General features: G+C 30.3%; 4 protein-coding genes and 1 long non-coding RNA gene across 14 annotated transcripts; 3 read left to right on the top strand and 2 right to left on the bottom strand.

The window, feature by feature from the left end:
• Positions 1–1,045: 1,045 nt before the first annotated feature.
• On the bottom strand, positions 1,046–5,197 carry Rilpl (Rab interacting lysosomal protein like). 3 transcript variants are annotated; one of them, XM_083077798.1, is made up of 7 exons: positions 5,061–5,197; positions 3,778–4,750; positions 3,520–3,664; positions 3,293–3,420; positions 2,584–2,954; positions 2,266–2,364; positions 1,046–2,198 (listed from the first exon to the last, which is right to left on the bottom strand). In XM_083077798.1, exons 2-7 carry the CDS (start codon positions 4,087–4,089, stop codon positions 2,075–2,077), a joined length of 1,179 nt encoding a protein of 392 aa, XP_082933924.1. In that variant the 5' UTR covers positions 4,090–4,750; positions 5,061–5,197; the 3' UTR covers positions 1,046–2,074. The 3 variants fall into 3 exon arrangements, with proteins under 3 accessions (XP_082933924.1, XP_082933925.1, XP_082933923.1); XM_083077799.1 differs by having other exon boundaries at positions 3,544–3,664; positions 3,778–5,156; XM_083077797.1 differs by having other exon boundaries at positions 3,778–5,155.
• Positions 4,108–9,693, top strand: LOC145959186 (uncharacterized). 2 transcript variants are annotated; one of them, XR_014434932.1, is made up of 4 exons: positions 4,111–4,906; positions 7,167–8,261; positions 8,335–8,820; positions 8,923–9,692. It is a non-coding gene; the product is annotated as an uncharacterized LOC145959186 (long non-coding RNA). The 2 variants fall into 2 exon arrangements; XR_014434931.1 differs by having other exon boundaries at positions 4,108–4,906; positions 8,335–9,693.
• LOC145959180 (DNA endonuclease RBBP8-like) lies at positions 7,050–11,110 on the bottom strand. 5 transcript variants are annotated; one of them, XR_014434930.1, is made up of 5 exons: positions 10,704–11,110; positions 7,694–7,862; positions 7,524–7,622; positions 7,337–7,427; positions 7,050–7,253 (listed from the first exon to the last, which is right to left on the bottom strand). XR_014434930.1 is itself a non-coding variant. In XM_083077796.1 (4 exons), exons 2-4 carry the CDS (start codon positions 7,550–7,552, stop codon positions 7,213–7,215), a joined length of 168 nt encoding a protein of 55 aa, XP_082933922.1. In that variant the 5' UTR covers positions 7,553–7,622; positions 7,694–9,498; the 3' UTR covers positions 7,050–7,212. The 5 variants fall into 5 exon arrangements, 1 of the variants encoding a protein (XP_082933922.1); XR_014434928.1 differs by lacking the exon at positions 10,704–11,110 and having other exon boundaries at positions 7,517–7,622; positions 7,694–9,503; XR_014434927.1 differs by lacking the exon at positions 10,704–11,110 and having other exon boundaries at positions 7,694–9,503.
• Positions 11,111–11,916: 806 nt separating this feature from the next.
• On the top strand, positions 11,917–13,510 carry LOC145959183 (uncharacterized). The gene is made up of 4 exons (XM_083077801.1): positions 11,917–12,131; positions 12,363–12,528; positions 12,641–12,851; positions 13,142–13,510. The coding sequence occupies exons 1-4, from the start codon at positions 12,031–12,033 to the stop codon at positions 13,444–13,446; spliced, it is 783 nt and encodes a 260-aa protein (XP_082933927.1). The 5' UTR covers positions 11,917–12,030; the 3' UTR covers positions 13,447–13,510.
• Positions 13,511–13,857: 347 nt separating this feature from the next.
• On the top strand, positions 13,858–16,424 carry LOC145959179 (ribosome biogenesis factor Nop53-like). 3 transcript variants are annotated; one of them, XM_083077793.1, is made up of 5 exons: positions 13,858–14,040; positions 14,172–14,365; positions 14,456–15,144; positions 15,409–15,926; positions 16,201–16,424. In XM_083077793.1, exons 2-5 carry the CDS (start codon positions 14,338–14,340, stop codon positions 16,274–16,276), a joined length of 1,311 nt encoding a protein of 436 aa, XP_082933919.1. In that variant the 5' UTR covers positions 13,858–14,040; positions 14,172–14,337; the 3' UTR covers positions 16,277–16,424. The 3 variants fall into 3 exon arrangements, with proteins under 3 accessions (XP_082933919.1, XP_082933918.1, XP_082933920.1); XM_083077792.1 differs by having other exon boundaries at positions 13,858–14,365; XM_083077794.1 differs by having other exon boundaries at positions 13,861–14,273.
• The last annotated feature ends 101 nt before the right edge of the window (positions 16,425–16,525 follow it).

Here is a 16,525-nt window from a genome sequence, read left to right as displayed (position 1 = left end):
AAAAATTGATAACTAATGTTGAGATAAATATTACAAGTCCAAGTAATGCAATAATTATATTTTACACTTAGGAACAGCTAATCTTGAATTGCGAGACAAGTCTTTCCTAATTATGTAAGATTCCGAAATCTGTATAACTTTCATTTTGTTATATGTCATTACAGAAAGATTTCTCTTTTGATTACTTATTAACTTTACATTATAGATAATTTCATAAGATAATAATACATATTTTCATTTTGTTATTAGTCAGTTAATTGGATATTGTGATGTTTGCTATATACTATATATATATATATATATATATACAGGGTGTCCGATTCCTAAGTGACCAAACGAAAAGTAATAGTAGATTGGGTCAAACTGAGACAAAAAGTCCTCTACCATTTTGCAAAATTCGCAATAATTATTAAAAAATAAGCAAAAATGTCTCGGTACAAGAGAAGCGGTAAACCGCTTGTAGTGTGTGATTATTAAGTGATCAAACGAAAAGTAATGATAGATTGGGTCAAACTGAAAAGAAAAGTTCTCTACCATATTGCAAAATTCGCAATAATTATTAAGTTATAGGTAAAAATGTCTCAGAGTATAAGAAGCGGTAGACAGATCGCTTCTCATGCGCTGAGACATTTTTGCCTATAACTTAATAATTATTGCGAATTTTGCAAAATGGTAGAGGACTTGTCTTTCCAGTTTGACCCAATCTACCACCACTTTTCGTTTGATCACTCATTAATCGGACACTGTGAGCGATCTACCGCTTCTCATGCGCCGAAACATTTTTGTTTATTTCTTAATAATTATTGCGAATTTTACAAAATAGTAGAGAACTTTTCTTCTCAATTTGATCCAATCTACCACTACTTTTCGTTTAGTCACTTAGGAATCGGACACCCTGTGTGTGTGTGTGTGTATATATATATATATATATATATGTGTTAATAACTTTTTAATTCATATGATGCTCATTCATATACTCGAGAAAAATAACACTAATATATTTCTATATAAATGTATCACATATTGAAATGATTATACAGCTATATTGATTTGTTTTATGAGTATATTTACAATTACAATATGAAAAGGAAAGTGTACTCACATTTATTTTTATATTAATAATAAATGGCACAAATTCTGAAATATATTAGATTCCATATCGTTTGTCCGTAAAGAATTGTAAATGAAATAGAAAAATTGAATACAGAGATATGTCGTTGCTTACAGCTATAAATAGTATATAAAATGTAAAGACAAATACAACAATATACAAGTTCAACATTATCTGCTATGGCCAAATGCATTTTTATACATTAAATGTATGAAATAATATTAAAAAATTAATCAAATAAAAAAAAATGTATACAAATTGTGATCGCGATGAATTTTTATTCTGAGAAATTATAAAAAGAATTAATTTCTTAAGAGAGTTATTACTTTGATCATAAAGTTGCAATAAATTAACATTGCATGTCAATAAAATAAAGTAAATTACCAAAAAATAAAATTAAAATCTTCAAAGATTAGTAGTAAATAATAATTAGATACTTTGGTATATATCATACAATACACATTTAAACCTACACGCACTTAGTACTTTTATAAAAAATTAGGAATGTTGTCTTCTATTTGTATCGCTATCCTCTTTACATGCATCACAAATATCCTATGCATAAATCAAATTTATAGAATTTCATGCTTAAAAATATAAAAATTAAATAAAAATTATATACGAGCAAAGATTTGGTATACTAAGATCGTGTAGCTAAATGCACATTGTCTTTTTATGCAACTATACAAATATATACATATGGTCTTCTCATTCATTATAGGTTTATACTTAAATTTTCAATTTGCTCATTTCATGCACATCTATGTATCCACTATGAACCAGTAATAATGTCGACTATTTTTGTAAGGATCCATATCTATATTAAAATTGTATGGATACCGAGCAGTTAAAATATCTAATGAAAATGAAAATGTATATGAAAAGTATATTTATAAGCAACGTCATCTTTGTGGTTATTCGATCCAATTACTTAAAATTATCCAATGTATTTTGAAGAAAACATTATATAGATGTATCACAGGTACTGCTACCAGATAGAGCCATCTTTGAAAGACTAGAAAGACTTCGTCTGGGACTACTACCTCCGAGAAAGCTGCTGCTAGATTCCGAGAATATTTTTCGGAAGCTGTAAAATTAATACATGTTATATATAAATAGCAAGAAATGTATATAATGAGATATTGAATACATACAATTTACGAATACCGGATTCAGAGGATTTCTTCCAGGGTGCGTCATCTGGTTCATAAGGAAGCGGTCCTTGCACAGGTGCATCTTTATCATCTTCTGGACTGTAAGATAACATACAAATCGTGAACAAAGTATAAATTTATTTTAAATACAAAGCATTATAAAGCATATCTACAACTAATTTATATAAATTATTACATAATTACACAATATCATTTTAATAAAATATTATATGTATAATTATGTATAATATTTTTTTCAAAATTTTATGTAATTTTGTTATGTAATATATTTTATGTAAAATTTTTCTAATAACGTACATTTCAGGTTTCGGTCGGTACAATTCTAATTCGTCCTCGAGATCTGAAACTCTTGCTTTCAATTCATTTCGTTCGTGCAAAATCTCTTTAAGCTCAGCAGTCGTAAATCTGGGTCTATCAGGATCGTCCAAATCATAAATTGCTTTATTCGTTAAATCAGGACAGCCTTGTAATTTACTTAAATCCTCGTTTTCTTTTCTAGCCATGCCAAGTCGACCTCGGAGATTTATAAGTTCTCGATTCTGATCTTGCAGCTGAGCTAAAAAGTCGGCTCTCTCCTCTACTAAACCTCGGGCTTGCATTTGCGCCTGTCGTTGTTTACGTTTCAGTTCCCGTCCAACTACAGTAAGCTTCTCTACCTGTGCAGTCAACTATACAATACAATAAAATTGAATGTAAAATTGAATTTATTTTCTTAGTAGATTATAAAAATATTAATATTAATATTAATTTTCAAGAATAGATATGTAGTTTTTTAGACTAAGTATATTTTTTAATTTTTTGTTCTTTTTATTCCAGCATTATCTATTATATATTTATTATGACAAACAATTCTTATTAGTCATTGGCCAACTATTTTGAAGATAGCATATATCAAATTTCTATCAAGTTGCCTATATTTAATAGATAAAACAAAAAGTTTAATGAAACAATTTTTCTGTTCATGTACACATAATTGAATTGTATACAGATATAAGTACCAATTTACATTTTCAATTTCTGCAGTCTTTTGCGATAATTCTCGATCTCTAGCGCGGATCTGATCTCTTTGCTTATCTATCATGGATCTTAAATGTTGTAGAACTGCTACATCAACTTCTTGACTAGGTGTGATAGCTAAAAATTAACATAAACAGTCGTTTTATCTGTTTGTTAATATTTAACAAAACATTTTATAAACCATTGGATTAGTAAAGAGTTAAATGGTGTTAGTACTTGTTTGTTTACTGCTGTACTGACTATCACTTTGTGATTCTTGTAGAGCTTCGGCTAATCGCCTATTCTCTTCCTGTAATCTAGTAACCATGGCTACTAAATCACGGGACTCCTGTCTCCAGTGTTCTTCAATTTGCTCCAGTTCCTATAAAATCAAATAAATTTAATACACAATAAGGGACATATAATTAAGAGTTCACGAATTATACAAATTATAATAAAATTAATATTTCAATGTGACATAAATATAACAACTACCTTTTCAAATCGTTGTCTATCCTCAGCTTTCCCAATCTTGTCGCTCTCAAGCTGAGAGATCTTAGCGCTAAGCTCTTGCACTGTAGTATTTTCACGCTCATTCTTGATAGCAAGATTCTCGAGTAACTCTAAAGCATTGATTACCTTTGGCATAAGATTGGTCACTGACTGTGCTCCAAATAGATCTATAAGCTTCTCGCATTCCTTCCCTATCTCTGATGCAATGTCATATACGTCGACCACCGACACGTCAGATGCAACAGAATATTCTTCCATTTTGCAAACTGCGTTACTTCTCAGACAAAAAGGCATGAATACAAGTTTTGTCGCAACGCGTTTTACGCATATACCTGCTCAATATTAGGAAACAGCAAGTCTCATAGAGATCTTTCTCGTCAGATAAATTTCACCTTTTTACGTATCTAGGATTCAAACGTCTCTACGCTCGTGATCTCTATGAAAAATTGTATACATACAGAATAAAGTTACAAATATCAGCCGACACGGAATCTTCATGCACGCACTAGAAGATATCGGGGAGAAAGAAGACTTCTTCGTGGAATAGGCTTTGAACAAGTACGCTTGGAGCTTGCGATAAATAAATTGCGTAATTTAGGTGTGGCGTTAATTGTCAAAATAACAGCTTGCTCCGCAATCGTGCGATGGATGTTCGCATCGTGCACTCGTCGTTTCTAGATCGAATACCAGCTCGGAAAGTACGACACGTTCCGATGGGCGATATCATAGCAATTTCATTCAGAACGTCATATTTAAATCCCGGTCGCATTCATGGGAGATGGGAGGCGCGGAGCAGATGATCGAGATTATTCACGATGCGTACGTGTATGGGTGCGTTCACGATGACAAATTCATGAAGCTCGCGACCACCGAGAGAAACGCCTCCTCTCGGAATATCGCGAAACGTCAGGAACGAGGAAGATCGTTCATCCTAGGGTGCATTCGATAATCGTACCTGTAGAATAGATACTATTGCATAATGATGCGAAATATAAATCAGGCGACAATTTTCTGAGATATCTCGAACTGATCTTTTTATACATGCATCACGCACACGCAGTTAAAGATACGATAAACGTGATAAGAGACAAGAATGACTATCTTTGCTTTGGTAAGTGAATTTTAATTTTTATTGTTGTCTGCTATTATATGCAAGCGAAAGATTAATACTCATTGTGATAAGATATGATAAAATAATATGTGACATATTTAAAAAAAGATATTTTTTTATTTCAAATCGAAAAAAATGACTTAATAGTCATTACCCTCACAGCACCGAACATTGCAGTAAGATTATAGAAAGGTTACAATTAGAGGCGTGCAAATCTGCTCTCACTCCCGCTCGTTCCCGACAGCGAGACTGGATTCTCGAGACTCAGATTATCGGGAGCGCTGTTATCGAGAATAGAGGCTCGAGAACGAGCGAGTCCCGAGTCTCGATGCTCTATTAGACGGAGTGGGGGTAGATTTCTATCCCTACTCCGTCTAATAGAGCATCGAGACTTGGGACTCGCTCGTTCTCGAGCCTCTATTCTCGATAACAGCGCTCCCGATAATCTGAGTCTCGAGAATCCAGTCTCGCTGTCGAGAACGAGCGGGAGTGAGAGCAGATTTGCACGCCTCTAGTTACAATCTTACACATTACAATGATCAAGTTATTGGTATATACCATTAATCTTACAATATAATCTTATATTATAATATTGTCGAAAGATTAATGGAACGTTATTTCAATATTTCAATAACCTTACGCACAATCATCTTACTTTTCATTGCGTATGCTGAAAATATTGCAAAACTATATGAAATATCGCTTAATATTAATAATTGAATTTAATATGCATGTTTTTCCAAAATTATTTATTTATTAAAAAATTAAATTAAATTAAATTATAAAAATACTGACAATTATAATATATATTATAAAATTAATAAATATATTTGTCTGTATTACTTATGCTTGATAATTTCTCCTGCATAGGAATAAATCATATAAATTTTATGTTAATTGTAGAAATTTTTGTAGGATAAAAATGAGAAAGCAACAGCAGCGCAAAGTTAACGTTCATGGAGTTGATGTTTCCGAATAAAGTGCCTAAAATGATTATCTGTTACGTTAATAGTTAAAAAAATTATATTAAAAGTTATAAAAATTATGAGTTTATTATATATATATATATAAGTTTATTATATATATATATATATATATACAGGGTGACCCATTTTAACTTAGGCAGCCAAATAACTCGAAAAATAAGCAAGATAGAGAAAAATGTTTTAGACAAAAGTTGTATGGTTTCGAGGGGGCCATAAGATGGTATCATTGGTTTGACCTTGAAGAGTCATTTGAAGGTCACGTGAAGGTCACTTCATTTTTTTTAAATGGAACATCCTATATATTTTTGTACATTCTTGTAGCTCATCTCGAGAGCTTTCCAAAACACTATAATTAAGTACATTTTCGTTAAGTACTTTTTGAGTTATGAGGCTTGAAATAATTTCTTAATTTTACATAAACCGTAAAATATCTTGTAAAATATTCATTTTTCGATTACCTTACCTTAATAGTTTTATGTACAAAATAATGAGAGGAATCAATTAGTGTAAAGAAAACACATAGTTGTTTCGAAGAAAAAATATGTAATTTGCAATTAACAATTCCATATTTTTTCTTAAAAACAACTATGTGTTTTCTTTACACCAATTGATTCCTCTCATTATTTTGTACATAAAAGTATTAAGGTAAGATAATCGAAAAATGAATATTTTACAAGATATTTTACGGTTTATGTAAAATTAAGAAATTATTTCAAGCATCATAACTCAAAAAGTACTTAACGGAAAGGTACTTAATTATAGTGTTTTGGAAAGCTCTCGAAATAAGCTATAAGAATGTACAAAAATATATAGGGTATTCCATTTAAAAAAATTGAAGTGACCTTCACGTGACCTTCAAATGACTCTTCAAGGTCAAACCAATGATACCATCTTATGGCCCTTTCGAAACCATACAACTTTTGTCTAAAACATTTTTCTCTATCTTGCTTATTTTTCGAGTTATTTGGCTGCCTAAGTTAAAATGGGTCACCCTGTATATATATATACATATATATATATATATATATATATATATATATATATATATATATATAGAATGCGCGTTGTTATCTAATAGAAAAATCTGTTTTACATAAAACAGATACTTCTATTGGATAACAACGCACTAACATCTTGTAAGCGCGTTCTGAATACGGGCCATAGAGTAAAATTATAATTTATTATATACACTGAAAAAAAAGTGTTTGATATTTTTCTATTAAAAAAATGTATTACATAAAAACTGTATAATAATAAAACATGTAATTTTACAGATTTGAATGGCAACATATATATAGATATTATTTTATATATGTGCTCTCATGAAGACATCTCATCAGGAAAATCTGGATCCCAAAATCCTTTTAAGAAAAAAAGCTTACATTGTATTTAATATAATCAATATATTATATATATCAGAAATGATGAGAAACATTAAATATACCTTCTGGTGTATGCGGTCTCTCATACTTGTGCCGATGCCGCGAGCATTGATTCTTTCGCTTTTGCATTTCGTCTTCCGACAATGATAGAGCCTTGTAATAATAAAAATTACATATAAAAATTAGTCCTTTTTTATGAAGAAAAGAATTTTCTTTTATACATTTTATTGTAATATTAATACATAATACTTCTTCGCATTCCCAGCAATTCCGACCATTCAGCTTTGCTCTGTCAGTTTTGCATCGCACATTAATGTTCTTTGGAATCTTTTTTTTCTCTTTTGCAATCTGTAAATAATATTTTTATTAAAAATATGAGAAATTTACATTAGCAAATATTAAATAATATTTACACGTACTTAGCCAGTGATGCTTTTTTCGCAGGTGGTTCGTTCTCTATATCTGTATCCTCCGAAGTTAGCTCAGACAAGGAAAATTTGTAACTCATTTCAGCTATGTTTTGTGCCTTGTTTTTAAACAATTGATCTTCCTTTTTAATATCAAAATTGTGTTCACTACACATTTTCACTTAAAAATATGATATTTTTATTTAAATATTGAAATATTTAAATTTATTGCAAAATTTTACTATACATAGATGCGTGATAATTAATGCGAGATAATTAATTATTTGTTGATAAAAAAGAAGCAACGACAAATACATTAGGAATTGGAAGATCAACATTATGGGCAGGTTCAGATAGCCAATACGGCATACGAAAACATTTTCCATTAATTCTTGGAAGCTGAATCAAATTTAGCTCATTCGATAAAGATGAACAAAGAAATACACCACTAAAACTTGAAGGAACAAGTATATCAGTGAGAGACTCAACTCGAGAGAAAATATTTGCCAGGAAGCAATACTCATCGTTCATATGTATGATATTTCGAACAACACAAATCGACAAATCTTTGAGAATAATGGTATTGTCCTGATCATTAATACCGATACAAAAATCAGGAGTTTTGTACATAGAGAATTGTAAAACATTAACAGGCAATTGAGAAAGTAAGGGGCCATTTTTGTGTCTACCAGAGAGTTTGACTCCAGCATTATTATTTTTTCTGGTCGCTTTTCGTCGAAGGAATTCCATCCGTCGATTAGTAATTTGCTGCAAGTGCTGATGAGGTTTTCTACAAGACCGACGAAAATATGTCATATTGTTTTCGTATGGAAAAGCAGAGAATGAATCTAGTGGACCGAAATGTTTTACATCTTCGACAAGATGTAAAAGGCAATGCGTATTATATGTCATAAAGTTACTCCCATAAATATTTTCAGCATGATTTACAAAAATGGATAATGCTGAATGAGCTACGGACAAATCCGAGGCTGACATTGAAGGTCTACATAAAATGCGAATATCAACTTTCATATTAGAAAAGCAACCATGAGACCTGAGAACTTTTAAAACTGCATTTCCCTGCACATGAGACATATTGGTGGATAAAAAGACTTCAGCAAGTTTGGATTGAAAATTTTGTAATGTATCAAAATCTTCTTCCTCGTCAATTTCTATCCTATCTGTATCGGTGTCTGATTGTGAGTCAACTGTATTTCTATCTCTATCATCATAAATTTCAGAAAACGTGTCATGAATAACATTTTCATCAACTGGATTTTCATTAACCGAATTTGCATTGACATTATCTTGAACATTTAGTATAGAAGATGCCTCAAAAATAACTTCATCGTCACTATCTAAACTATTTTCAGCTTGGAAATATTCATTATTACTGTCATCTTTATTTGTCGCACGAATAGCGGCTGTAAGACGAGAACGCTGCCGTTCAGATAAATCATAAAAATCTTTTCTACATCTTGTTATTTTACCATGATAAATTTTCTTTTCATTACTTTCTTTTCTTCTTTCGTTCGTGGAAGTTGACGCCTTAGAACTACACGACATGCTGACTATTTTATTTATCCTACAGAAATAAAAAAATTGAAAAATTATTCCACAACCAAAAAAAAATTAAAAATTGTAATATATTTCCATCCAGAAATAATTATAGACAACAAAGAAATCTCACACAATAATAATGAATATAATAGAAGAAACAGGTGACAAAAAATTGTCAAAAGAAAAATAGAAAACAATAAAACAATTAGCAATTATGAATTAACAAGATCAAAAGTAATAATTTATTTGAGTAAGAAAAATATATATTAATGAAAGCGATTTTTTTGTTAAATTTTTTGTGTTAATGTTTAATACTTTTTTGATAAATTAAATGTTTACAATAATAAAGAAACAGTAGAAATAAAACACGCAATTATAAAATATTTTAATAAAAAAGATGAAAATAATAAAAAATAGGAAAATCTCACTGTTAAGAAAATTATTTTAGAATATTCAGCACAGTAGAAAATGATAGTCAAATATTGTGAGAAGAAAATTTTTTTAATGTTATTAGAATGCAGTATAACAAACAAAAAGTGCATTTGCTTATTTAACATTCCTAAAAAAAAAACATACAAAAATACAATTAAGTGAATTTTTCTTCTTCTTACTTAATTATTCTTCAATATTTGTGACAAAAATTTATTAAATCATTATAAGAAAATCCAATTAAATATAAACAAAATTCTACAAAAAAAACACTAATGTATAATGTACAAATTTAGATATGACATATGCAACAAATTAATTACAAATTATTATTAGTATTAATTATATTGTATAAAAGTCACTGTGGGGAGATTAATTTGAAAGTAAAAAGTAAGTAATTTTTAATTTTGTATAATTTTGATAGTAAAAAAAAACAGTTATACAGTTAAAATTTTTGCATTTTATTTTCTTCTTAAAACAATATATAGAATGATTCAGAACGACCCAGGTGTCCTTGCACAGACGTATTCCTGAGTTAATTTTGAGACGATTTTTCCTTTAAGAAATTTTTGTCCGAAGCTTAGTTTTTGAGATATTATTGAAAATAGTTGTTAATTATGAGCCAAGTACAACGGACAGGCACAGCGGAACACACTACCGTCTATTGTCTACGTACATTGTACCCGGTTCATGATTAGCTAACTATTTTCAATTATATCTCATTATATCTGGGCTAGCGTATAACTCTGTTTTTTACTATCAAAATTACAAAAATAAAAATTACTTACTTTTTACTGCAAGGACACCTGGATAGTTTTGAATCACCCGTATCCCGACAAATAACATATTATATTACATTAAAGCCTACGGCACACGGTACAATTTTTCGTACTGGATTTGATAAGATTTAGTAAAATATTAGAAATGCTGCATTCTGATTGGTGCATTTTTAGTATTTTACTAAATCTTATCAAATCCAGTACGAAAAATCGTACCGTGTGCCGTCGGCTTAAGTTAAATATATTATACTTACTTTAGAAAGTAATCACAATCGTGAAGATAATATATAAGCAAGCAATTTATTCCGTCCGTCTTTGTAAAAAGCACACTAATAGCAATTAATCGCAACAATAGCTTATTTCTTCTTTTCTTCTTCGTTCTCCAAATAGTCCAATATGGCAGCAATAATCTGAAAGGATTATAACGATATAATGATATGACCTCTATATATCGGTCACGTGATATACACTCATCGAGGACACGGTAAAGGCATAGTGAACGCAGGCAGTGCTGTCTCCTCCACTACACGACGTGCCGTCTAGTGCCGTCACCGTGCATTCGCTGTATGCGCTTTCATCTGGTGAAAACACGGTGGCGGCACAGGGATTGCACATAGTGACAGCACTGCGTGCATTATCTGTGCGTCGCACGTTTGGCTATCTGGGTTTTTCTAAAGTGAAAACGTGAAAAATGAAAAATTTCCGCCAATCACGCATTGATTTTAAAATGAAATCGATGTGTGATTGGAAGAAATTCTTCACTTTTCACGTTTTCACTTTAGAAAAAGTTACACAATCGAGGAATCGAGGAAAAACATTGCAATAGCCAATCAACTTATCGATTTTTCATAAAAGCGAAAGATTGACTAGCTACACTACAATTTAGTATTTATGGTATCTCGTTAGTTGTTGGTGGATATTTCCTTAAAGCCGTAATCACACTACGGGTTGTGGGCTTGGTTGCGATTGGAATTGACAAGTCAGAGTAGGCGACCGACAAATTGCTTTTTTCTGATTGGTCAATTTCAAGCGCAACCGAGCCCGCAACCCGTAGTGTGATTACGGTTTAAGTGCGGGTTCGGTTGGAATCATAACAGCCGAAAAAATGCTTTATTCTGATTGGTCAATTTCAATCGCAACTAAGCTCGCAACCCGTAGTGTGATTCCGGCTTTACAATATATGAACTGTCTCTTTCTTAAAGTGATTCCCTTTGATTGTAACCAATGTATATTGCATACCACAGACTTCCAGACGGAGCATTTTCCCGAAGGGAAGGTACGGGCAGCGGTAAGGGGGGAACCAATGCACCTCGGCTCACCTCGGCTCCCCTCGGATACATTCGGTCATTAGACGAAAGAGAGACAAAGACGCTCTGCGCATCAACTCATGGATGTAGGAACTGGATGGAGCATAAGGTACTTTTATGGGCGAGGGGGGTGAAGCTTGAGAGGTGAGGGGAAAATCAGTCAGCAGCCATCTTGGTTGGCAATTTAACATGGCGGTGCGAGACACATGATGTGGAAAGGTATCGATGTCAAGATTAAAATTGTGTAGTTTAACAAAAAAATAATAAAGTAAAAATGCCAAATTGTTGCTTACAATATTGCAAAAATAGAAGAACTGCAAAAAAAGCAGAGCAAATAAAGTACGAGAAAATGCATCAGAAGATTTCGTTTCATAGGTAAGAATTATTAATTATTAAAATTTTTATATTATTGTTTACATTCTTTTACAAGTTTAAGCATTAAAATCCAACTTGGTTTATAAGCTCACTTTATAACCTTTACTTAATTTTTTATAACGTCATATAAATTTATTAATATTACTATTATTATACTTTTAATTTTATATAAATTTGTTATCATATATGTATTATTATATCTATTATATTATTATGTATGTGTGATTGTAGAATTCCAAAAGACATTCAGCTCAGAAAATTATGGCTAGATCGCATTGGCTCGGTTGTAGATAATGTGGGAATAAATTCTTACGTATGTTCCCTGCACTTCAAGGATGATGACTTTGATAGAACTTCCCTTTCTTGTGTTAGGCTTCGAAAGAATGCACTTCCAATGGTATTATTTCTACTATGAAGAATTTTTAAATTACTTACATATGTATTTTTAATTTACTTAATATGTATATATTATATAAAGTAAATAACATAACATAACTACATAATTATAGATATTGATGTCTACACAAGCAAATGACACTTGTTCAGATCATGAATCAGATAAAATCACTACATCCATGGATGAAATACAAGAACAACCTGTACAAGAAATACAAGAAGATTCACTTATTGTCGATATAAGTGAGAAGCCATTAGAAAAACGGTGGAAAGAAAGTGATCATTTGGAGAGACTCGAAGAGAAACTCGAGGAGAAACTTGAAGGTAAATAATAATGAAAGTAATTTGATGAATATACTGTTAATAGTACATACTGCTAATCATAGAAATAGTATATTTTGTTTATATTTAGCCTTAGATTTTTATTTTAAATATGCTTTGTCCTCATTTTTGTTAAAAGATTTCTCCATACAATAAATGTCAAAAATCACTATTTCATTATTTAGTACTTAGTTTTTAAAAAGACAACATTAAATTTGATTATATATTAAATATAGAATAAAATTTTTGTCATGGTTTATGTACTAAAGTGTTATTTATTTTTATTTGTGTAGAAACTGAAGTAGCATTAGAAACGGAATGTTTCATGGCAACTACACCAAAACGAGTCACAGTAGGTACATCTGTGTCCCCATCATTTACTGAAAATTCTCCTCGGAAAGTTTTCCTGAAGAAAGTTTTAGAAAATACAAGGGTGATGTACAAACATAAAATTAAAATTCTTCGACAAACAATTCAAAGAAAAAATAAACGAATTGCGCAGATGCAAAGCGTACTAGTATCACGTTCACTTATTAAAGATGTGATATTAAGCGAAAGACACGCGGCCAACAAACTTATTTTATTTAAAGGACAATAAAATCTTTTATAGTGTATTTTATTTGTTTATAATAGTTTTACAAATAAAACATAATATATATTTATTTATTATAGTTGATTTAACTTTTTATCCTTTTTATTATTTTTATAACACTTATATTATTTATAAATTATATTATTTCTAGATGATATTAATAAGTTATACATAATTTAATTTATACGCTAATTTTAATGGTTTATTATTTTAATTTATTATTATTAATTAAAACAACTGTAAAATCATCTTAAGTTTATCTTCAGATACTCTGTAGCCATTTAATTGTAAAATGTTCTACACAGCATTTTAACTTAAGACAATCTTAAATATAAAATGAGGTTAAGTATCGCCTTGCTCGTTTAATCATCTGTCGCCGCCATCTTGGTTGGCAATTTCCCTCCTACGTCTCTGGCTTCACTTCCCCTCTCATATACTCCATCCAGTTATTCCTACATCCATGCATCAACTCTACTCTACCGAATATATCCGAAAAGAACCGAAATAAACTGACGAAATACACTGACTCCTCCCCACTTTCACCACAGTTCCCCCTTTGCTTCTCGACCTACCCCCCTTGCCTAAAGCCGACGGCACACGGTACGATTTTTCGTATTGGATTTGATAAGATTTAGTAAAATACTAAAAATGCACCAATCAGAATGCAGCATTTCTAATATTTTACTAAATCTTATCAAATCCAGTACGAAAAATTGTACCGTGTGCCGTAGGCTTAAGATGGCAGTTCATGCTCCGTCTGGAAGTCTGTGTTGTACACACGTGTTAATTTTTTCCCCATTCGATTAAAAAATTTATATAAAAGCTAAATACAGGTAAAAATTGAAACTAGAGGTCTTGTATATTTATTTTACATAAAAGTAAAACTGGTAAAAATTGATGAAACTACTACATAAAAGTAAAACTGGTAAAAATTGATGAAACTACTGGAAGTCTTGTATATGTATTTTACATAAAAGTAATATGTATCTTACATAAAAGAGATATTTCTTTTCAGAAATGGTTGACGTTAAGATAAAAAAACGTAAAGTTTCTAAAAAAACAAAGAAATCTTGGCGCAAACACGTCGACATCAAAGATGTTGATAAATTTTTAGATGATAAAAGGTTAGAAGAAAGATTGGGTGTTCCTTTTTCGGAACGTGTGGATTCTGAGCTATTTATCTTCGACAAATCTGAAACTATTACAAATACTTTTTCCAAACAAGCTGCCAGGCTAGCTTTAAAGAATAAGGAACCAAAATGTTTTGCTTCTCTGAAGCCACATACGCAAGTTCCTGATCCCATTTGTAAAAGGAATCATGTAAGAATAAAAAAAAAGAAAGAAGTTTTAAAGAATAGAACGCTCACAAAAACTGCTATAAATTATATTAATACAAAGAAAGAAATTGAAAGTGATGCATGGGCTGTCACAGATGTATTACCAAAAACAATCATTGATTGGATGTCTTCAGACAGTATTAGACATACGATCAAACATTTAGGAGTGCAAAAGAGAAAATTGCCTTCATCATTACATAAAAAACCATCTGTCTTACCAGCAGTGGAAGCACCACATCCAGGTTCATCTTACAATCCATCATATGTTGATCACCAAGATTTGCTTCATCAAATTGCTCAGAAAGAATTAGAATTTATAAAACAAGAGGAACATCTTGATCGAGTCACTACTAAAATGTTTAAAAAGGCGAGTCATTTTTGAGCAATTATTACATATTATCTTCCTAATTCTTCATATTCTAGAATAAATTTTATTTTTTATCAGCAGTTCATATGAATTGTATTATTTTGAATTTTTTTTAAATATATTTTTTCAATGTTAATGTTATTTTTGTATAGTGTAATATAATGTTAATACTATCCTTATTTTTAATCTGTCCTTTTCATTTTAATCATTATTGCACATACATATTCTTTATAAATTTTTAATATTAAAAATTTGTATATTCAGATTCCACAAAATAAAAAAGAAGAGTACTTATTAAAAGAAATGTCAGAGGGCTTGCCAAAGCAAACAACAAATTTAAAATCTGCTGAAGAAGATGATAATGAAGAAGATTTGTCTATTACAATGGCAAATAGTAAACCTGTGAAAAATGTCAAAAAAACTCTTGTGCAGAGAAGAAAACAAGGAGAACAAAAACAAGCAGCTAATGAACGTATAATGATGAAAATCAATAAAAAGAAAGTTTCTGATATCTACAAACTGAAAAATTTGCAACAACAAATAGAAATTAAAGAGAAGAAGCAAGAATTTTTGAGACGAAAACGAATGATGAAACGTGAAAGAGAGTCTATTATGCCAAAAACTCTAAGTAAAACTAAATTTGAGCCCTTGGATGCTGACTTCCAGTTAGCAGAAGAATTGACTGGCAATTTAAGGAATTGTAAGCCCTCCATGAGTTTACTAAAAGACCGATACAAGTCGCTTCAACAGAGAAATATTATTGCACCAGCTGTCATAAAATTGTAAGTAAAAAAAAAGTAAATGTGTAAGATATAATACTAGTAAAATATGTAGGTTTAAAAGAATGATAGGAGGAAGATTTAAAAATAAAGAACAATTGTGGAAATGCATACACGAGTATGTAATAAAAAAAAAACTTATATATAATAAAAATTAATTAATTGATTAGTTTTTATTATATAAACTGATTGATTTTTGAGAATTTAAAAAATTCATTAATAAATTATCTTCAATGATTCTACTTCACACATTGTTAACAATTCTTTTTTTATTTAGGAAACGTGATAAAGCAAAGGTGAAGAAATTTGTGAAACCAGATCATAAAATAAACCTGGATGCTGTCAAGTTATGACTTAATAAGGTTTAATACTCTTATTAATTTGATATCATATATATTTTCTTTATCTAATAGCTAATATCTGTCCACTCTATTATTGAAAAAATATATAAATATGAAAATGAGGAAAAAATGAATAAATAGGTTTCCAATAACCATCTTATCCACTTTTTATAGAATGAAGTATAATACCAATCTTTGCTTTTATTTATATAAATAAGATACATACATATACATATATATATATATATATATATATATCCT

This window comes from Camponotus vicinus, unplaced genomic scaffold (genome assembly GCF_025532165.1).
Source record: "Camponotus vicinus isolate PSW18456_S1 unplaced genomic scaffold, iyCamVici1.0 SCAF_1, whole genome shotgun sequence".
In the NCBI taxonomy this organism is placed as follows: domain Eukaryota; kingdom Metazoa; phylum Arthropoda; class Insecta; order Hymenoptera; family Formicidae; genus Camponotus; species Camponotus vicinus.
The sequence above is the reverse complement of the archived record's forward strand: the minus strand, read 5'-3'. Positions and strand labels throughout refer to the sequence as shown.

Coding starts and splice junctions, on each gene's coding strand:
- LOC145959179 (XM_083077793.1), top strand. CDS start 14,338: ATGAAACTACTACATAAAAGTAAAACTG. Junction 15,145..15,408: donor CTACTAAAATGTTTAAAAAG/GCGAGTCATTTT, acceptor TTGTATATTCAG/ATTCCACAAAATAAAAAAGA. Junction 15,927..16,200: donor GCACCAGCTGTCATAAAATT/GTAAGTAAAAAA, acceptor TTTTTTATTTAG/GAAACGTGATAAAGCAAAGG.
- Rilpl (XM_083077798.1), bottom strand. CDS start 4,089: ATGCCTTTTTGTCTGAGAAGTAACGCAGTTTGCAAAATGGAAGAATAT. Junction 3,665..3,777: donor ATAGACAACGATTTGAAAAG/GTAGTTGTTATA, acceptor TTGATTTTATAG/GAACTGGAGCAAATTGAAGA. Junction 3,421..3,519: donor GTACAGCAGTAAACAAACAA/GTACTAACACCA, acceptor GTTAATTTTTAG/CTATCACACCTAGTCAAGAA.
- LOC145959183 (XM_083077801.1), top strand. CDS start 12,031: ATGCCAAATTGTTGCTTACAATATTGCAAAAATAGAAGAACTGCAAAA. Junction 12,529..12,640: donor GAAAGAATGCACTTCCAATG/GTATTATTTCTA, acceptor ACATAATTATAG/ATATTGATGTCTACACAAGC. Junction 12,852..13,141: donor ACTCGAGGAGAAACTTGAAG/GTAAATAATAAT, acceptor TTATTTGTGTAG/AAACTGAAGTAGCATTAGAA.
- LOC145959180 (XM_083077796.1), bottom strand. CDS start 7,552: ATGGTCGGAATTGCTGGGAATGCGAAGAAGTATTAT. Junction 7,428..7,516: donor GGAATGCGAAGAAGTATTAT/GTATTAATATTA, acceptor TATTATTACAAG/GCTCTATCATTGTCGGAAGA. Junction 7,254..7,336: donor GAGACCGCATACACCAGAAG/GTATATTTAATG, acceptor TTTTCTTAAAAG/GATTTTGGGATCCAGATTTT.